The sequence below is a fragment of the Schistocerca serialis genome, chromosome 9 (genome assembly GCF_023864345.2).
Source record: "Schistocerca serialis cubense isolate TAMUIC-IGC-003099 chromosome 9, iqSchSeri2.2, whole genome shotgun sequence".
In the NCBI taxonomy this organism is placed as follows: Eukaryota; Metazoa; Arthropoda; class Insecta; order Orthoptera; family Acrididae; genus Schistocerca; species Schistocerca serialis.
Window position 1 is genome coordinate 69,228,968 of NC_064646.1, and position 22,599 is coordinate 69,251,566.

The 22,599-nt window shown below is 41.8% G+C and overlaps 2 protein-coding genes across 3 annotated transcripts in view; one reads left to right on the forward strand and one right to left on the reverse strand.

The window, feature by feature from the left end:
• The window catches only part of LOC126418686 (peroxisomal biogenesis factor 19), a 60,917-nt gene extending 44,673 nt beyond the window's left edge, over positions 1-16,244 (reverse strand). Inside the window, exons 1-4 of one of the 2 annotated variants that reach the window (XM_050085579.1) lie at positions 16,120-16,244; positions 15,604-15,720; positions 15,368-15,523; positions 15,079-15,239 (exon numbers count right to left, since the gene is read on the reverse strand). In XM_050085579.1, the coding sequence (XP_049941536.1) occupies positions 15,079-15,239; positions 15,368-15,523; positions 15,604-15,706 (420 nt within the window). In that variant the 5' untranslated portion in view covers positions 15,707-15,720; positions 16,120-16,244. Of the gene's footprint in view, positions 1-15,078; positions 15,240-15,367; positions 15,524-15,603; positions 15,721-15,945; positions 16,015-16,119 lie in introns of those variants that run through there. The other variant, XM_050085578.1, reaches the window with a different exon arrangement.
• A 1-nt stretch (position 16,245) lies between these two features.
• LOC126418687 (gamma-secretase subunit pen-2) overlaps positions 16,246-22,599 on the forward strand; it is a 28,178-nt gene continuing 21,824 nt past the window's right edge. The window contains exon 1 of the mRNA XM_050085580.1: positions 16,246-16,433. Within this exon, the coding sequence (XP_049941537.1) occupies positions 16,373-16,433 (61 nt within the window). The 5' untranslated portion in view covers positions 16,246-16,372. The remainder of the gene's footprint in view (positions 16,434-22,599) is intronic.

Below are 22,599 nucleotides of genomic sequence, written 5' to 3' on the forward strand. Positions count from 1 at the left end.
GTTCCAATGCGGCGACATTGGTGGTGTGTACTTGGGCATCAAACATGCCATTGGAGACATTCCAAAGAGGAGCATACCACTCAAGGAAATGGATGGAAAAGTCATCACAAGTCAAAATCGTCAACTGCATTGTTGGGTAGAACATTACTCCAGCCTCTACTCACATCCCACCAACATTAGTCCAAATGCAATGGATAAAATTCCTCAGACAACACCTTACCATGATTTGGATGTCTTGCCTACTACGGAGGAGCTTCAAAGAGCAATTGCACAGCTTAAAAGTGGGAAGTGCCCTGGCAAAGACAACATCTCTAGAGAAATTGTAAACCTTAAGCCATGTTTTCCACTGCTTTTCAACCCCTTACTGAAATGTTGGGCTGAGGGTAATGTGGCGCAAGACATACGCAATGCCACTATCATTACTTTATACAAAGGTAAAGGTGATCGTGGCGATTGCAACTATCACCATGGAATCTCACTTCTGAGTATAGCTGGAAAAACATTTGCCTGTGTAGTGTTGGGCAGACTTCAGAAGCTTGCTGAGTGCATATACCCTGAGGAACAATGTAGGTTTCGTCCCTAACGATCTACATTTGCTATGGTCTTCACACTCCGGAAAATTCAGGAAAAGTGTCGTGAGCAGAAAACTCATCTGTTCATTGCCTTTATCGACCTAAAGAAGGCTTTCAACACAGCCAGCAGAGGACTGTATGCAGTACTTTTGAAGATAGAGTGTCCTACAAAGCTCTTAAAGATGATCATGGCTTTTCACGAAGATGTGAAAGGTATTGTGGTCTTTGATGGAATCACATCTGACCCATTTGCTGTGAAAAGAGGCTGTGTACTGGCTCCCACTCTGCTCAATATTTTTTCCTCTCTCTATGCGAAAGGTCCAGAAGAATCTGCGGCCTAGGTGTACACCATGGAGATGTATGGGAATAGACCTCGAGGAAAGGTGGTAACAGGAAGGAACACAGTTCAGACAGAAGGGACTGGATGCGAACCAAAATCGTAAGCCCTGACCTGGGCTACTGATGCGGGAGATGAACTGCCGTGGTTGGGAAAAGGAGACAGTAATTCAGATGCACAGGAGAACTATGAATGTGTGCAACATAACTGGCAAGCAGTTGTGCACGCCCAACCTTCAATGGAGGGACTTCGGCCTCCAACAGGCCACTGGTCACTGGACTCGTTCTAAAGGCTCTCCTCGCTAGGCGAACGCCACAGTGGTGCACTGGGTCGAGTAAACGCAATGCTCAGAACACCGCCGAACCACAAACCACACTCCCATAGTCAAGGTGGGATTGAACAAGGGCTTTGTAGAGCTGCAGCAGCGTAGAGCGATTTGCACCCCACTTGGTGTTGCTCAGGCAGCAAAGGGCATCGAGGTGCTGCCAGAACTTCCACTTAAGATGACACTGACGAAGGTGAGGTAGCCAAGTCAATCGGGCATCAAAAACCAGTCCTAAGATTCGATACATCTCCAATATAGTGAGTGGATCGTCATTAAGGTAAAGTTCTGGTTCTGGATGAACGGTGCGACGCCGACAGAAATGCGTGACACACAACTTAGTGGCTGAAAACTGGAAGCCATGGGAAAGAGCCCATGACTGCGCCTTGTGACTGGCTCCCTGCAGGTGCCACTCAGCAACACCAGTACTGGAGGAGCAGTACAGAATGCATAAGTCATCCGCATACAGAGAACGTGAGACCGACGCCCCTACAGCTGCTGCTAGACTGTTAATAGCCACTAAAAATAGGGACACACTCAATAAGGAGCCCCGCGGAACACCATTCTCCTGTACATGGGGGGGAACTGTGGAAGGCACCGGCTTGTTTCTTGGGGGTCTTTTTCCTTTTAGGTTTCTCGCACTGCTCCTTACGTTTGCCCAGCTGGAAGGGTTTCACTGAGTGTCTCAGGGACTGAGGAGGACCGTGAAACCCTACAACCAGCTACCTGTGGTTGCTTCAGCCACTGTCGGGTGTCAACTTTGCCAATGGTAGGAACCTGGGAAGGGAGTGACCCAAGGGATCCCTTCCTGGCGAGAGGAGTGAAAGAAGACTTACGCTTCTCTGGCTGTTAAGTGGGGATTGACGTCCCCGATTGTTGTGCAGGGGTGGGGGGGTTGCTCCTGAAATAGGTTGGTAGGTTGACCAGGAGCAACAGGGAGGGAAGTGCCCTCCACCATCAAGAGGGCAGATGGAGTCTGATGGCTCTGAGAGCCAACTATACGTGGCGGAACGGAAGATAGTAGAACCTTTGTCGTAGCGGCGGTGTAGTTTGATGTCAAATGCACAGGATGTAGCCTCTGATATTTCCTCTTAGCCTATTTCTGGAGAATCCTGTAGTCTGCCAAGCAAGGTGAATGGTGCTCTCCACAGTCGACACGAGATGGGAGCGGGGCACAGGGGGTATTGGGATTTGAAGGACGTACACAATCTCGACAGTTGGTGCTGGAAGTACAGCGGGAAGACATGGCCGAACTTCCAGCACTTAAAGCACCTCATCAGGAGAGGGATATATGGCTTTACGTCACAGTGGTAGACCATCACCTTGAGCTCGGATAATGTGTCACCCTCGAAGCCCAACATGAAGGCACTGGTGGCAACCTGATTGTCCCTTGGACCTTGGTGGACGCGCCGGATGAAATGGACACCTCGGCACTCTAAATTGGTGCGCAGCTCATCATCTGACTGCAAAAGAATGTCCCTGTGAAATATGATACCCTCGACCATATTTAAGCTCTTATGGGGCATGATGGACGCAGAAACGTCCCCCAACTTGTCACAGGTGAGCAGTGCCCATGACTGGGCAGAGGATGCTGTTTTGATCAAGACTGACCCTGACCGCATTTTGGAAAGCCCTCCATCTCCCCAAACTTGTCCTCTAAATGCTCCACAAAAAAACTGAGGTTTCATTGACAACTCTCGTACATATGAGGTACCGGGGTAAACAAGCTTCGCTGCCATCATTAGCCTGGCATTCCTCCCATGGTGTGGCTAGGAGGGGGAACGATTTTCGGTCATATTTCTTAGAACTGAAGTTACACCTTGTCCACTTAGAGACTGCTGGTGTTTGACCATCAGCAAGAGATGATGTACTATGCTTCATGGTTTGTCATCCGCCCTGATGCCACCCATTCCAAACAAGTGCCCCTCCCCACGGGCGTCACATATCCGCAGCAAAGGCCCCTGGCAGGATGGCCATTGCTGGGAGTCCCGATGCCCTAGGAAGGCGGACATCTACTCCTTGGCATACGTGAGGAGTTAACAGTGCAGGCATCAGCATAGCAGTCCCTGTGTGGTCAGGGGGCTACAACCAACAGGGTACATGGCGGCCCCACTACAATGGGCTGGCTACCGTGTGGTTATCAGGTGCAACCAAGTAAACAAGTCCATTATCATCGTCAACGCAGAAAACGATACTGCACAGTTCATGGAAAAATACGCACCCAAGAAGGTGACCTCAACCAACAGTTGGAGAATGAGCAGAAGTGCAGATCCATGTCAACGAAGGATGCGAGAGGTCTCAGCGCATGATGGACACTATGCGCCATGTAAGGCACCCTTCCACAATTGGCTAACTTTTCGGGAAAATTTTGAAAAATGGAGGTCAAACACTACAGGGGACCATCACATAAAGGCTGAAATGCCTGAGACTCCTTTTAGTCACCTCTTACGACAGGCTGGAATACCTCGGGCCTATTCTAACCTCCGGTCCCATGGGGGATGGGGGTGGGGGTGGGGGTAGTGAGTTCTATTGTAAGACCCTTTTCAAACTCGTAGAATGATGGGAAAAACATCTGGAAAGAATTAGATGCTACATATAAAAGCACAAGAAAAGTCCATAGATTATGACAAGGTACTTGGTTTCTCTAAAAAATAAATATTAAGAGATTTAAGGACCACTGCCACTACTTTCATTATGATCCTCACAGTTTCCAAAAGCATGATATGTTAATACACCAATCTTTTTATGGCACACAATAGTCTGCTATCACTGCGTCCACCTCTCCACAAGTGTCAGTACCAGATTAGCAAACAGGTAATACCTACATGAAATGTCAGGAGACTGTAACCATTCTGAGTTATGCAAAAATCGATTCTGAGTTATGCAAAAATCGGTTCTGATTCTGGTCTATATCTACATCTATACTCTGTAAACCACCATGACAGAGGGTACGGCTCATTGTACCAGTTATTAGGGTTCCTTCCTGTTCCATTCACGTATGGAGCACAGGAAGAATGACTGACTGAATGCCTCTGTGCATGCTGTAATTATTTTAATCTTATCCTCACTATCCCTACGTGAGTGATATGTAGAGAGTTGTCGTATATTCCTAGAGTCATTATTTGAAGCTGGTTCTTGAAACTTTGTAAACAGACTTTCTCAGGATAGTTGATGTCTATCTTCAATAGTCTGCCAGTTCAGTTGCTTCAGTATATCTGCTACACTATCCCATGGATCAAATAAACTTGTAACCATTTGTGCTGCCCTGCTCTGTGAACATACAATATCCCCTGTAAGTCCTATTTGGTACAGGTTCCGCACACTTGAGCAGTATTCTATAACTTGTTACACAAGTGATTTGTAAGCGGTCTCCCTTGTAGAATGATTGCACTTTTCCAGTATTCTACCAATAAACTGAAGTCTACCACCTACTTTGCCCCTGGAGACTGAAAATCTCTGTAAAACAATGATTATGTGAAACCCATTTCACTCCATTGGTCCATGAGACCCAGAAGGCAGTAGATACCGGCGCCCACGTAGCTGCCTAGTTCCTCGACTTCCGTAAGGCATTTGATACAGTTCCACACTGCCACTTAATGAGCTAAACACACACAGAATACCAGACCAACCTTGTGACTGGACTGATGGGTTTCTAGCACATAGAACAAAGCACGTCATTGTCAATGGAGAGAGGTCTTCAGACAAAAACGTGACTTTGGGTGTGCCTAAGGGAGTTGCTATAGGTCCATTATTTTTCACAATATATATAAATTACATAGTAGACAACACTGGAATTTCCCTGAGAATTTTTGTGGATGATACTCTTGTACCCACAGAAGTTGCAATGCTACAAGAACTGCAGCAAAATGCAGGAAGACCTGTAGAGGACCGACAGTTGGTGCAGGTAGTGGAAATTGACTCAACCTAAAAAAATGTAACATATTGCATATACATACATACATAGAAACACCCATTATTGTGTGATTACACATTTGCAGAACATTAACTGGAAGCAGTTCCTTCCATAAAATATCTAAGAGTATACATACAAAGCAATTTGAAGGGGAACAAACACACAAAACAAATTGCAGGAAAGGCAGATGCTAGCTAGAGATTCACTGGAAAGGCTTCAGGAAATGTAGTCTGTCAACAAAGAGGGTAGCTTAACAAATCCCTCATTCAACCAATACTTGAAACTACTGATCAATATGGGAACTGCCCGAGAGAGAATTGATATACAAAATAATGAATATCCAAAGAGCAACGCATTTCATTACAAATACATTTAGTAAGCACAAAAGCATCACTGAGATAATCAACCAACTCCAGTAGCAGATGCTGCAAAGAGAAGCATTCTGGATCACATTGTGGTTTATCTCAAAGTTTTGAGAGCGAAAAGACCAATGAAGATAAAATTAGACAGATTCGAGCCCACACAGAGGCTTACCGGCAATCAGTCTTCTGGAACAGGAAAGGGGGGAAGTGAGAGTGGTACACAAAGTACCCTGTGCCACACACTGCAAGGTGGCTTGTGGTGTGTAGATGTAGATGTACTGCCTTTTTGGCCTTTACTATGTATAAATATTGGATATATATTATCTGTGTTGTTACATCAGGACTATAATGTGTGCAGCCACTGTTGTGACATTATAAAGTTAGAGTTGGGTAGTGAGAATTCTCAATAGTTTTGTTGTCTACATTGTACTGGTGAAAGGGATTATGGAAGAACCTACCAATAAAGGATATTTTTCGTCACAACTGGAACTGGTCAGCAGGGGTTTGACAGAGGCAATAAATGTGTGAAGTCGCAGGCTTAATAATACAAGTGTGCAGTGTACAGTATTAGACCAATTCCTAAAATCTAGTTTATACCAATTTAATGAGCTCCCTTCAAGGAGACAACGTGTACGGGCATTGTAGGTAGATACCGTTCCATGTGGAAAAGTTTAGTACACGGAACAGAAAACTGTAAAGGATGGTTTAAGGCAATGATCACTGAAAGTCTGAAATAATTTTGCAAAGAAACAGCTTGATTATATGCACCAATTATGTAGAAACAATTTACTGATACGATAAACAGCTGCTTAGCAATGCCCCAGAAACTAAAGAACTAATGTGTATGTTGCAAGCATTAATGTACAAATACCTTAACAAACAAACTAACAAAGAATTAAAACCATTTTGTGATAATTTGTAAGAACCAAATGAATTGCAAGCTACAGCAGAGGTGATTCAAGGGAAATATGAACCAAAAGACGTTACGATAACTGGTTTTTGAGGTGAGATGCGTTATAGAACAGCGTGGCCCATCTAAAGTTGATTCGACTTGAAGTAAAGTGAAGAATGGACTGTCCCTCAGTCTTATTTGGACAGGTCTGCCACATCAGCTGTCAACATCTGGCTCTACAGGCCATTGTCAATCCACTGCGAACCCATGGGCGCTTTACACACAACAAGTTGTATTAAACTGGAGTATGGAGATGGAGTAGATCAGTTGTGGCTGTACGCATGGTCAATGTACACTGTGAGAGTGCGCAGAATGTCACATTATTACTAACGCATTAGTCACATGATAACTACACACATCTGATGGGTGCATAATAATTCATTCGATGTTTTATAATTTGTGTTATCAAGTGAGCAAATAAGTTTGATAATCAAGGATTGCTATTGCAAAAGCAATGTAGTAATTTGGTTTTATGAACTGTGTAAATGTGCAACCTATAAGTGTGGCTACACCTGTTAATAATGAATCATTCAGTCCACTGATGCAGACAATGTAGAGGATTCAGTTAACAGTGGATGTAATGCATTCTGAAATGAGTTATATGGGAAAAGAATATCTAAAAAAAAATGGATGTTTTGGCTTGATGAGAGGTTAAGTGAATTACTGAAACTAGATGACTGAGTGGAGGAAATAGAAAACAGTGTACCCAAGAGTGATGGCAGGCTACACGAAATAGATAAAACACATGTTGTGTTTATTAACCGAATAGCTCAAGTACAACATGTGTAGTATGGAATATGCAGGATGACTTAAATAAAGCTAAAGGATTAATTTAGAAAAGCTGCAATAATTTCATGAATGTGCATGAGAAATTACACCCAATTTTAAGTGCAAATGATGTGCAAAAAGGAAGGAAAAAAATAGTAATGGTGAAGGAAGGTGAGCAGTTGTGTTTAATAGAAAGAAATATCTAGGGACTCTAAATAAGTTTATGTCGGAGAAAGAAGGTTCTACCATAATACGTGCCAAATCCTGTATGGATCTACTTACAGAAAGTACTGATAGTTTCATGAAAAAGGAAGTAAAAGTGCATTAGAAAGGTTCACAACAAGACATAAAAACTGTAATACTTGATGGGAGGAATTAGCATTTGAAACAAGTAGAGCCTTAAATAACATATTTTTTTAAAAATATTTTTCCATGAACCAGTGACCTAATAGTATTATAATTATTTAGTAAACACAGCTGTGGTTGCATATAAGTTTTTACCTCTTATTTGCGGATGACTTGTTTCAATCTACTAGAGATCAATCTCTAGTAGATCAAAACCAATTAGCCACAAGTAAAAAGTAACAACTTATAAGTGACCATGATTGGGTTTACTAAATAACCTTAAATAACTGTTTCTGAACATGCAGTCCCTCTGATGAACACTATTTTTAAAAGTCTTTAATATAACATTGCCCAAACACAGGAGTCAACATAAGAAAGTAAGATTGGTTTAACACACACACACACACACACACACACACACACACACACACACACACAGAGAGAGAGAGAGAGAGAGAGAGAGAGAGAGAGAGAGAGAGAGAGAGAGAGAGAGAACCCAATGTCACCAGAGATTTCTGTTATGAGAGCAAGCTTAACCATTTCAGCCTTCCATCATAATGAGTCACAATAAAAACGCTCACAGAGAACTGCAAGGAACAAATGCAGGAAGGTTCAAGGGGCTACCAGTTCCTTCGGGCTTAGATAAAGATCCAGGCATATCTTTTATCTGTTCTGTGGATGGGTCTCAATAGCTTGTAAGGGTGTTGCAGGGTAGGTTGTGATGAGAAATATTTGTTCAGAAAAAGAAAAAAACTGACATGTTTCTGACTTAATTATCGTATAAGTTAGCCAATCAGGCTGTTGTGGGTGCTAATTCACATGGTCTGCCAGAGATGGTGTTGTCAAACTGGTTCTTTGTTTGGCTTCCCAAAACCAAACAGGAGAGCAATATAAAAACCAGACATGGGACAGTAATAAGGAGTGAACCTGAGCCAAAGGCAGACCAGTTTTGCACACTATTATCATCTACATCATGAGAACAACTGACACTAACCGTATCTGGCAGGCTGCTTGAATTTGTGTGCGCAACGGCCTGATTGTCTAACTTCTATGCTAATTAACTTGGAAATGGTGCAACACCGTTAAACAAGCTTTTCAAATTGTTCAGACTAACCTATATAACTAATTTAAGTATCATTTGTCCTTATGTTCGGTTGTGACTCTGCAACCCACTCATATCTTCAAACCCAACTGCTTGTGGTGATATATACGACTCCAGAGGAATATTGCATAAGCTTGGGTCTTCTTATTGATGAACAATTCTTGTAAATAAAAATCATCAAGAAAGATATTGAAAGTAACAGCACAGATGTTGTGCAGGTTTGCTATTTTTTTTTTCATGTGGCAAGTCATCATTTTGACGATGGTTATTATGTGGTGCAAAGAGACAAATGAAATGGTCTCTTAATTTTCCATTCTATGTTCAGAGTCTATGTTGGGACGTTATGGCTGACGGAAGCTACTGAAGTGATAAGGTCAATGATGTACATGTTTAATGTCAAGATATGGTTTTATTAATACAAATGATGGACTTCTCATGCCCCTTTAAGGTAGTTATAATTGTGGTAAGAAGTTTCTTAATAGCAATAAAAATATGGTTGGAGACGATTTTTCGCACAGCCTTCCAAGAGCATACATCTGAAAATATACAAGTGTAACAAGAACTGTATAAAATCATACAACATCCAATGGAACAGCTAATTTTTGGTGTCTTAGTACAGAACATGGATGAAATGATTGCTGGAAACTATAATGGAAACTCAAACTATGTAAGAAACAAATGGACACCACAAAGAATAATAAGAGGAAGAAGCTGTACACAAAAGAATAATAACAACTACTGAATGAAACTATTTGAGAAGAATAAACTAATTTATACAGAAAATTATTGTGAAATTGTGTCATTGCCCTTGACAACCTGATAAATAACTATTTCAAGAAAGAAAGTGCACATACTACACACTGAAAGGCAAATATTAAAAAGTAATGTATCGCCAATGTCAGACAAGTAAAAGTCTAAGACATTGATATGAAAAATCAATGGCTGGTTGCTTTGACTAAAGATCACAGATTTTAATGGGCGATTAATGAATATACAACAGCTAGCAGGATGAGGGGTAGTTGTGCAGTTACTTCACAATGTCAATGAGTTGCAGCAGCACAGTACAGTCTACATTCTGATGTGCACTGCACGGCAGAGCCGGGTGAGCTGTATTTACTCCTGAGCAACACCCCCCCCCCCCCCCTTCCCATCTTTTGTGTCATATCTTGAGTGAAAACTGCCTCCCCTTTTTTGTAGAATTTACTGAAGTGTTGATAACTATTTTGAACTGGGAAAGTGTTGTTCAAGTATCATTATTTAAAGTGTGTGGCAGTATTGTCCAGAAACAAAGTAGAGGATTTGAAGATTTCTGAAAAACTTTAGTAAACAATTTAGGGCAGATAGAGAGCCATTTAAGGCAGACCTAAATGCTAAAATGGGAAAGTTAGCTACTAAAATGAAACAGTCAGAACTGATCTGGGAGCACAAATAGAATACAACAAAAAGCTAATTCTGGTACAAGAAATACTAAAACAAACCAACAAGACAATAATTTAGATGAGAATTTGCTAACTCATGTCAGGGAAAGGTTGACACAAATCAAAAAATATCAGAACTTGATGTACTTTATCTATTATATTAAGTTTAAAAGGAGAACTTGTAATGGGACATCCTCCTCTTTACTTTTCCTCAACAGTAATTGTCGATACCAGTATTATTATTCTAATTTTTGATAGGTCAATATTATCTCAGTTGCCTTTCTGAAAACTTTCATATCATTTCATACACAGTATCAAACAACGGAAAAACTAGGACGGATTTTGTTGTTATTTGTTTCTTATTCGTTATTATTTACAGTATGTTACATTTCCCCCATGAACCATGGACCTTGCCGTTCATGGGGAGGCTTGTGTGCCTCAGCGAAACAGATAGCCGTACCGTAGGTGCAACCACAACGGAGAGGTATCTGTTGAGAGGCCAGACAAACGTGTGGCTCCTGAAGAGGGGCAGCAGCCTTTTCAGTAATTGCAGGGGCAACAGTCTGCATGATTGACTGATCTGGCCCTGTAACACTAGCCAAAACGGCCTTGCTGTGCTGGTACTGCGAATGGCTGAAAGCAAGGGGAAACTACAGCCGTAATTTTTCCCGAGGGCATGCAGCTTGACTGCATGGTTAAATGATGATGGCGTCCTTTTGGGTAAAATATTCCGGAGGTAAAATAGTCCCCCATTCGGATCTCCAGGTGGGGACTATTCAAGAGGACATCGTTATCAGGAGAAAGAAGACTGGTGTTCTACAGATCAGAGTGTGGAATGTCAGCTCCCTAAATTGGGCAGGTAGGTTAGAAAATTTAAAAAGGGAAATGGATAGGTTAAAGTGAGATATAGTGGGAATTAGTGAAGTTCGGTGGCAGGAGGAACAAGATTTTTGGTCAGGTGAATACAGGGTTATAAATACAAAATCAAATAAGGGAGAGACAGTCCTGACAAAACTCTACCATCTGGTGAGCAAGATGTATGAGACAGGAGAAATACCCTCAGACTTCAAGAAGAATTTAATAATTCAAATCCCAAAGAAAACAGGCATTGACAGATGTGAAAATTGCTGAACTATAGGTTTAATAAGTCACAGCTGCAAAATACTAACGCGAATTCTTAACAAACGTATGGAAAAACTGGTAGAAGCCGACCTTGGGGAAGATAAGTTTGGATTCTGTAGAAATATTGGAACTCATGTGGCAATACTGAACTTACAACTTACCTTAGAAGAAAGATTAAGGAACGGCAAACCAACGTTCCTGGCATTTGTAGACTTAGATAAAGCTTTTGACAATGTTGACTGGAATCTTTCGAATTCTGAATATGGCAGGGGTAAAATACAGGGAGCGAAAGGCTATTTACAATTTGTACAGAAACCAGATGGCAGGTATAAGAGTTGAGGAGCATGAAAGGGAAGCAGTGGTTGGGAAGGGAGAGAGACAGGGTTGTAGCCTCTCCCCAGTGTTATTCAATCTGTATATTGAGCAAGCAGTAAAGGAAACAAGAAAAATTTGGAGTAGGTATTAAAATCCACGGAGAAGAAATAAAAACTTTGAGGTGCGTCGATGACATTGTAATTCTGTCAGAGACAACAAAGGACTTGGAAGAGCAGTTGAACGGAATGGACAGTGTCTTGAAGGATGGATATAAGATGAACATCAACAAAAGCAAAACGAGGATAATGGAATGTAGTCGAGTTAACTCGGGTGATGCTGAGGGAATTAGATTAGGAAATGAGACACTTAAAGTAGTAAAGGAGTTTTGCTATTTGGGGAGCAAAATAACTGATGATGGTCGAAGTAGAGAGGATATAAAATGTAGACTGGCAATGGCAAGGAAAGCGTTTCTGAAGAAGAGAAATTTGTTAACATTGAGTATAGATTTAAGTGTCAGGAGGTCGTTTCTGAAAGTATTTGTATGGACTGTAGCCATGTATGGAAGTGAAATGTGGACAATAAATAGTTTGGACAAGAAGAGAATAGAAGCTTTCGAAATGTGGTGCTACAGAAGAATGGAGAAGATTAGATGGGTAGATCACATATCTAATGAGGAGGTATTGAATAGGATTGGGAAGAAGAGAAGTTTGTGGCACAACTTGACTAGAAGAAGGGATCGGTTGGTAGGACATGTTCTGAGGCATCAAGGGATCACTAATTTAGTATTCGAGGGCAGTGTGGAGGGTAAAAATCGTACAGGGAGACCAAGAGATGAATACACTAAAGCAGATTCAGAAGGATGTAGGTTGCAGTAGGTACTGGGAGATGAAGAAGCTTGCACAGGATAGAGTAGCATGGAGAGCTGCATCAAACCAGTCTCAGGACGTAAGACGACAACAACAACAAGAGTTGTAAGTGTTGGTTTTTTGGTATCGACAGTTGTGGTTGACCGATATAGGCCACGGGAAATGTCTGATTCCAGTTTTCGTAAGTGTAGGTGTTGGTGTTCTGGTATCATCAGCTGTTGTTGACCTATACTGGTCAAGGGAAATGTCCAATTCCAATTTTCGTAGTTGTAGGTGTTGTTTTCGTGGTATCGACAATTGCAGTTTAGCTATATAGGTCATGGGAGCGTCCGATTCCTGTGGGTTTTTGTTGGATAGCAGAATGTTGTAATTTTGTTTTTTATTTCTTTGTTCATCATGTCCTGTGTTTTGGGATTGTGTGTGTGTTTTTTTTTTAAATATATTTAGCTTATTCCCACCCTAAAACCACTTATTTCCCACCGTTGTGCTGTTAGTTTGATTCTATTTTTGGAGGGAGATGTTATTGTTTTATTTATATGTATTTTCGTGTTTGTTACCACGTGTATGTAGCGGCATCATAGTGATACATTGGAGACACTGAGAATGGCCTTTTCCGCCATATTGATGATGTCATGGGTCAAAAAGGAGACAGATCGAATCGGATGCTTCTGTAATCCCTACTTTAACAAAGTGTCTGGAATTAAAAAGATGTATGAAAAGAATTTATTATTAACATAAAAAAATACTTCAAAATGATACAAACTTTTCATATGAAGTAGGGCAATTGCTACAGTTCCAGCAAGTATACGTGGGTTAATATGTGACGACAGATACACATCACTCATCTGGTGTGGTATCATTATGTCTTCTTACCGACGAATGATACTAGTTCACAGAAACTACAAAATAAGTTATTGTAGGTGGGAACATGTCATTCTCAATGGAGAGAAGTCTTCCGAAGTAAGAATGATTTCAGGTGGGCCGTAGGGGAGTGTCGGAGGACCATTGTTAGTCACAATATACATAAATGACCTTGTGGATAACATCAGTAATTCACAGAGGCCTTTTGCGGATGATGCTGTAGTATATCGAGAGGTTGTAACAATGAAAAACTGTACTGAAATGCAGGAGGATCTGCAACAAATTGGTTGATGGTGCCGGAAATGGCAGTTGAATCTCAATGTACACAAGTGTAATGTGCATGCGAATACATAGCTTTTGTTGAAGTTTCGAGAACATACCTTCACGGAGGAGTCAAGCAGTGTATTCCTCCCTCCTACGTATATATTGCGAAGAGACCACGAGGATAAAATCAGAGAGATTAGAGCCCACACAGAGGAATACCGACAGTCTTTCTTTCTATGAGCAATACGAGACTGGAATAGAAAGGAGAACCGATAGAGGTGCTCAAGGTACCCTCCGCCACACACTGTCAGGTGGCTTGTGGAGTATGGATGTAGATGCAGAACACAGGTATGGTGTGGGATTGTTATCTCGTTTTCATAGTGGCTTGTGGAGTATAAATGTAGATGTAGAACATAAGTGTGGTGTGGGATTGTTATCTCGTTTTCATGTAGCAAGAATGTTGCACAGTATTGTGATTTGATTGCTGTAGAAGGGAAGTGCATGGGTATATTTGATGGATCTTAACAGGTGTTGTATCTGGGCCATCTACAAAAGTGCAACCCTCAAGATCCACGCTATTACATACGTGAGGTGGATGACAGACTACTATTTTGTAAGGTGACTGTAGGATGTTGAGAAGGATACCCCTCATAGCAGAGCATGATGAGACACAGTAGGCAGAAAAAGAATACAAAAAACATCAGAGAGGAGAAGACAGAGTTATGTTCTATTTCCGTTTGTGCCTGTATGACATCATAAGCCACACTGTTGTTATGATATTGGCCCAAGCCAACAATTGTTGGTTGGTTGGTTGTTTCGGAGAAGGAGACCAGACAGCGAGGTCATCGGTCTCATCGGATTAGGGAAGGACGGGGAAGGAAGTCGGCCGTGCCCTTTGAAAGGAACCATCCCGGCATTTGCCTGGAGCGATTTAGGGAAATCACGGAAAACCTAAATCAGGATGGCCAGACGCGGGATTGAACCGTCGTCCTCCCGAATGCGAGTCCAGTGTCTAACCACTGCGCCACCTCGCTCGGTCAACAATTGTTATCAGTGGTTCTGTTGACCCAAAAAATTGAATATAAAGAAAATCTTATAGGAAAAATATCAAGTTCTGTGTGCGCTTGGATCAAAAATCACATTGACCAGCAGAATAAATACTTTACATGAGTGGCAGACGTTGAGAGAAGAGAGAAATTGATTTGAAAACACTGGAAAAAAGGAGAGTATGGTACGTCAATTATTATTCCTCTCTGTGGTCTGCCACTATTAAACAGATAAGTAAACAAAAGAGAGAGGGAGACTAAGGCTGTGGTTCAACAACAACAACAGGGAACAGCCAATTTATTTCCATCTCACCATTTACGAACAGAAAAAAGCTCTACAGAATGATAGTAGCTACCTATCTTAGGTTTGAAGTACATCAATTACATTTTAAAATCTACAATTTACATATGTATGATTATCATTACAAGATAGTCTTAACTGTCTACACTTACAAGGGATTAAACAAGTCTTTGGCTTTAATGTCCTACGTGGAAATCCAAACGTCAACATACCTGCAGTCCGTCTGCTCCCTCAGACAGGTTCTTCAATGTTCGTGATATTGTTTCTGTGAAATCGCTATCAGATGTATCCTCAGATATTGCCTGCCCTGCAGCTTCTGCTATTTTCTGTATAGTAGCTCCAAACTCTTCTGCACTTATCGACGAGCTGCTATCTGGTATATAATAACCACTTTAAAATTTCATGAAAGAGTCATATAACAACATTTCGGAATAAATTTCTTAATTCACACTTTGACTGACATGCAGCAATGCAACATTTATCTAAAGAGTGAAACCTCACCAAGATTTAGGGCGGCCGTTGCCTCCTTAATGAACTCCTCCGTCCATCTATTGTCCAATAATTCTTGTGCATTATCAGAAGACGTGCTCTGTGCCGCATCATCAGTAGTTGATTTTCCTCGGTTTGGAGGAGGATTATCAAAATCTTCGAGAGCACCTGTTACACAAATAATTGACGTTGACCGTACCAAACAAGTCGTGGCAGGTACATAAACAAAATAAATTATCAGCCCCTACTGTCCAGAATGTTATCCAGTGTGTCTACTTGCGGAGCATCTGATTTGTGTTCACTAACGGACTCGCTCGCCTCCGTATCTGTTCCTTTCTCTGCCTCTGCCATTTTAAATTTTGTCACTGTAAAACATTACAACATACGTACTGTTACGTTTCCGGAACTCATAGCTGTCCGTGTCTAATGTTACACACTGTATATATAAATACGTTCAGTTTCAGGGCCACACACACACACAAAAACTATAAATAACTTCAGTTTATTTAAAACAACACGAATGAGACAACATAAAGCGTTATTCCACCATCATTCAGTGAAAAGAAGGAAAAAAGTTAAATTCTGATTACCTATAACACAAACTCATCCTTCGACTTTGCACTGCCTGTACAGTGATCATAAATCATTAGCGCCTAAGGAAGAAAGATGAAAGTCTTTGATTTTTGTTTACGTCATGTTTGAAGCCATGTTTCCGCAGGCAACGAAAACAAGCACGTACATTCCTCCCAAAATACCGCACCTACCTGTCAGTTAGCTTGTGAAAAAACATCTTATTGATTCACTGCCTTGTCAGCTGGTACGACAGTAAGAAGTGTTAAAAGCCCCTAAACTTATTTTCGATGTGGAGACTGGGCTTGACTCTTTAAATTGATCTGTCTCAGGCTAGAGTAAAATGTCTGCACTTTTTGATCTTTGGTACAGTGTTGTGATAATGGGTGTGCTTAAGTTGACAACTGTTCGTTAGACGTCAGTGAGTTTTGTGTTGATATATCCGCTATGGATTTGTCTAAAATGAAAAATGAAAGGAAGCTATATCTATGTCGATGGTACTTCAGAGGTGAGTGTATTCGCAAGTAACAGGTTATAAAATGATAATATCAATGCATTTTAAAGGAAGGAAACCAACCTTGTCCCATCGACAGTTGGGAACCCGCTGCAGTTTACCAGTCCTACAGTAAACTGTGATTGAAGCAAATACTTTCGTTCATAAAGAGAAAGTCACCATCAATAAACAAACTTTAAAGTGTATTGCCCTAATATTGCCTGCAGCTAATTAATTGTATCACTTTATCTCTCTGCTTAAGTGCTAGTGATTCTAATCAAACGTATACGTGAGCTCGCTACGTATCAGCCTATCGCTAAAACGAAGATATCGAGATGGTGCCGTATTACATTCTAACCCATTTTGAGAATGGTATTTGGCGTACACCCCGACAGTTGTAAATGTACATTCATTGTTGCACTAGAAACGACTGCGTTTCAGAGAACGGCAGGCTGGAGGATGTATTCTTCAGTATTCGTCTGTTAATGCGTAGTTGCCCTGTGTTACGCCGAGTCCTAAGAAGCATTTTTAAAGTTAAAAAAAGATCAGTGCCAATCAATCTGAAGGTTGGTTTGTACACAGAAGTACTTTACTAGACATGGTCCAATTGGGGGTGATTTGAAATTGCCATCTCTTTGTCTTACAGTCGGCTGACTTCGCCAAATAAAGGGAGGTTTGCAGTTTAACATTGACTACAAAATGTGATGCAACTCAGCATTTTTTCACATTATTAAGAAGTATTGCCAGAGAATTGTGAGGTTAACATTTGTAAAACGAGTGACTTACAATAACCACTCTGTTTTGTGTTTAGTATCTCAAGTCAGCATCTTCCAGTGCTGATACATTTGCTAGACGCTTTATGTACAAAGTCGGCTCAAAAGTAATTATTTCTCTTGCTAGTGCATGTGCCATTTTTGATATAAATGACTTGTTGTTGTGTCCAGTCCAAAGTTTGGTATGATTCAGTGTTCCCATGCAGTTCCATTATCTCTGCATGATTACTGCAGCCACATCCACTTCAGCCTCCCCCCCCCCCCCTCTCTCTCTCTCTCTCTCTCTCTCTCTCTCTCTCTCTCTCTCTCTCTCTCTCTCTCTCTCTCTCTCTCTCTCTCTCTCTGTGTGTGTGTGTGTGTGTGTGTGTGTGTGTGTGTGTGTGTGTGTGTGTGTGTGTTCTTCTATCAGCACCCTTTCATAGTCAAGTTGTACCAGAACTGTCTTTTTCTCCCTGATTTGATTCAGTACCTTCTCATTAGTTATCTGATCAACTCACCTAATCTCCAGCAGTATCCTGTAGTATCACATTTCGGGAACTTCAGCTCTCTTCTTGTCTTACCTGTTCATCATCCATGTTTTACTTCATACAGTGACACACTCTGGACTGAAACCTTAATGAAAGACACCCTTGCACTTACATTTTTATAAAATGTCAACAAATTCTTCTTATTTGCAAATTCTTTTCTTAGTAGTGCCAGTCAATATTTTATATTATACACTCCTGGAAATTGAAATAAGAACACCGTGAATTCATTGTCCCAGGAAGGGGAAACTTTATTGACACATTCCTGGGGTCAGATACATCACATGATCACACTGACAGAGCCACAGGCACATAGACACAGGCAACAGAGCATGCACAATGTCGGCACTAGTACAGTGTATATCCTCCTTTCGCAGCAATGCAGGCTGCTATTCTCCCATGGAGACGATCGTAGAGATGCTGGATGTAGTCCTGTGGAACGGCTTGCCATGCCATTTCCACCTGGCGCCTCAGTTGGACCAGCGTTCGTGCTGGACGTGAAGACCGCGTGAGACGACGCTTCATCCAGTCCCAAACGTGCTCAATGGGGGACAGATCCGGAGATCTTGCTGGCCAGGGTAGTTGACTTACACCTTCTAGAGCACGTTGGGTGGCACGGGATACATGCGGACGTGCATTGGCCTGTTGGAACAGCAAGTTCCCTTGCCGGTCTAGGAATGGTAGAACGATGGGTTCGATGACGGTTTGGATGTACCGTGCACTATTCAGTATCCCCTCGATGATCACAAGTGGTGTACGGCCAGTGTAGGAGATCGCTCCTCACACCATGATGCCAGGTGTTGGCCCTGTGTGCCTCGGTCATATGCAGTCCTGATTGTGGCGCTCACCTGCACGGCGCCAAACATGCATACGACCATCATTGGCACCAAGGCAGAAGCGACTCTCATCGCTGAAGACGACACGTCTCCATTCGTCCCTCCATTCACGCCTGTCGCGACACCACTGGAGGCGGGCTGCACGATGTTGGGGCGTGAGTGGAAGACGGCCTAACGGCGTGCGGGACCGTAGCCCAGCTTCATGGAGACGGTTGTGAATGGTCCTCGCCGAATACCCCAGGAGCAACAGTGTCCCTAATTTGCTGGGAAGTGGCGGTGCGGTCCCCTACGGCACTGGGTAGGATCCTACGGTCTTGGCGTGCATCCATGCGTCGCTGCGGTCCGGTCCCAGGTCGACGGGCACGTGCACCTTCCGCCGACCACTGGCGACAACATCGATGTACTGTGGAGACCTCACGCCCCACGTGTTGAGCAATTCGGCGGTACGTCCACCCGGCCTCCCGTATGCCCACTATACGCCCTCGCTCAAAGTCCGTCAACTGCACATACGGTTCACGTCCACGCTGTCGCGGCATGCTACCAGTGTTAAAGACTGCGACGGAGCTCCGTATGCCACGGCAAACTGGCTGACACTGACGGCGGCGGTGCACAAATGCTGCGCAGCTAGCGCCATTCGACGGCCAACACCGCGGTTCCTGGTGTGTCCGCTGTGCCGTGCGTGTGATCATTGCTTGTACAGCCCTCTCGCAGTGTCCGGAGCAAGTATGGTGGGTCTGACACACCGGTGTCAATGTGTTCTTTTTTCCATTTCCAGGAGTGTATGTACTTCAGCCATCATCAGGAATTTTGCTACTCAAATTACAAAAGTCATTTAAACTATTTTTAGTGTCTCATTTAATAGTACAAGTCTCTCAGCACCATCTGATTTGATTTTACTACGTTCTATTACCCCTGTTTTACTTTTGCAGATATTAATTGTACAGCCTCATTACACGACACTACCCATTCGAATCGACTGTTATTTCAAGTGTTTTGGTATTTCTAACAGAATTACAATGTCATCTATAAACCAAAAATTTTTTGTTTCAATTTCTTGGACTTAAATTTCCTTTCCAGGTTTCTCCTTGGTTTCCTCTACAATTTACCCAGTGTACATAATCAAAAGCGTAAGGGACAAGCTGGAAACCTCTCACTCCCTTCTTAATTACAATTCAGCTTTTCTTTCATTTCATGTAGCCCTTATTACAGAAGTATGGTTTCAGTACAAGTTGTAGATAGCCTTTTCCTCCCTGTATTTAATCCCACCCACCTTCAGAAGTTCAAAGAATGTATTTCAGTGAACATCATCAAAAACGTTTTCAAAATTTACAGTTGCTGCAATTAAACTGACAGTGGTCAAAGTGCTGCAGTGTAGGCTGTACACATCACAGGATGCTGAAACTGTATGTATGTTTATAGTAGGTGTGTTTATTAATCAGGGGACTCAAGGAGCATGCTGAAAAAAAATAACAGTTCTACTTTCTGCCACCAGGTGAAAATTTGGTGGCCTAAATCAGATTAACTGAACGAGACCAACCAAAAGTAGCTGAAGAGCTGACACAGTTTGAGTGAGCCACATTCTTTTTCAAAGCTATCCAGGGAATATACAGTGTTTCTAATCAATGGCAGCATTTATGTATTGGCTGTGCTATTTTTACAGTGAAATTTAAATGTCCTAACATTTATACATGCAGTCATCAGCCAGACCTTGCTAGATGAGTCACCTTTTACATCAGTGACATTTTAATGTCCTCAGAGAGTATTGGAGAGCACTGTCAGGCTGTGGGAGAAGTGTTACGAGCAGTGTATCGTGCTGACTTGAGCCTCCAACTAAGATAGTGTAGATTTACTTGTCAGAAAGTGGAATTCCTCTGTCATATTGTTAGGAGTGGTGCTATGCACGCTGGAGAGGGAAAGTGGACTCCATCCACAGATTTCCTTCAGCTAAAAACCAGCAACTGTAGAGTGTTCTTAGGATTGATGTGAAGAATGCCCAACAAAAGAAACTTCTGTTTCAGTATATAACTCACACAAGCATTAATATATATTGTTTCAATCAAATGCTGTAGTTGTCAAATAATATCTCAATTATGACTCTAGTGAATCTGCTGCTCATAGTTATGGTACACAGTATTGCTTCTTCAGAGTCTTGGGCTTTGTTAACATTAAATATCGATCTGCAAATGCAGATGTATACAGATGTGATGTGTGGTAGATTATGCACATCTCCACATTTTAAAATAATTTTTATTCCATTTTAGTTATTTGTTTAGAATATTTCCCTTCACAGTATTTCCTGTGAATAATCACCCTGCTTCACTTCTTTCATAATTTAATTTTTAACCTCCCGCCCTGAACCCTGGAGGCTTGCATGCCTCAGTGATACATATAGCCGTCTCATAAGTGCAACTGTAGCGGAGAGATATCTATTGAGAGGCCAGACAAATGTGTGGTTCCTGAAGAGGGACGGCAGCTGTTTCAGTAGTTGCAGGGGCAAAAATGACTTGCTGTGCTGGTACTGCAAACGCTGAAAACAAGGGGGAACTACAGCCGTAATTTTTCCTGAGGGGCATGCGTCTCTCCTGTATGTGTAAATCATAATGGCACCCTCTTCTATTCTGGAGGTACAATAAACCCTGATTTGAAATAGGAATTGAAGTCCAGGGAGAAGAAATAAAAACTTTGAGGTTTGCTGATGACTTTGCAATTCTGTCAGACAGCAAGAGTCTCAGAAGAGCAGTTGAACGGAGTGGACAACATCTTTAAAGGAGGTTATCAGATGAACAGCAACAAAAGCAAAACACGGATACTGGAATGTAGTCAAATTAAATCATGTTATGCTGAGAGAACTTGATTAGGAAACGAGACATTTGAAATAGATGAGTTTTGCTATTTGGGCAGCAAAATAACTGATGGTGGTCGAAATAGAGAGTATATAAAATTTAGATTGGCAATGGAAGGAAAAGCTTTTCTGAAGAAGAGAAATTTCTTAACATTGAATATAGATCGAAGTTTCAGGAAGTCTTTTCTGAAAGTATTTGTATGGAGTGTAGCCAAGCATGGAAGTGAAACATGAACAATAAACAGCTTAGACAAGAAGAGAATAGAAGCTTTTGAAATGTGGTGCTACAGAAGAATGCTGAAGGTTATATGGGTAAGTTGTGTAACTAATGAGGAAATACTGAAATAATTGGGGAGAAAACAAATTTGTGGCACAGCCAGACTAGAAGAAGGGATTGGTTGACTGGACCTAATCAGAGGCATCAAGGGATCATCAGTTTAGCACTGGAAGGAAGCGTGGTGGTAAAAATCGTAGAGGGAGACCAAGAGAGGAATACAGTAAGCAGATTTAGAAGGATGTAGGTTGCAGTAGTTACTTGGAGATGAAGATGCTCACACAGGATAGAGTAGCATAGAGAGCTGTATCAAACCAGTCTTCAGACGGAAGACCACAACAACAACTCCTTTTTCTATTGAGATCCATTTTCATATGGAACTTCCCAACAGAGGAAGACTATGCCCTCTGGCAGCTCCGCTGTCACTGTCTGACGTGTCTGAATGTAAGCCATAGCTTCAGACTGCCAATGCCTCTCCTCTCTCTTCTTTTCTTGCAGGACTGCTTTCTAGTTGTACAAGAGGGTTCCTGAAAGAAACTATTTATTTAAATTTTTTGACAAAACAACATTTCCTTCAAGGCATGTTCCATTACACACAAGTTTTTTTTACAATCAGTGAATCCATTTTTAAAACATTTTTATACTCGGCTTTAGTCATGGCTTACAGTTGCTCCCCGTATTTGTTTATCCCAGGCACTTCTGCATTATCTGATCAATGTTGGATGCCACATAATTCTAGCACCATGACCCATCACTGGTAATGATGATAGTGGAACAAAATTCTCGGTCAGTTTGAAGCTGTTCCTGCGAAGCACTGCATGTTTCCATTTCACATACCATTTCTGGTCAGCCAGAACCTGAGACCGAAGTTTACAAGCCAAAATTCTCATTCTCCATTCTTTTTAAAATCTACTTAATGGGCTCTGATGACA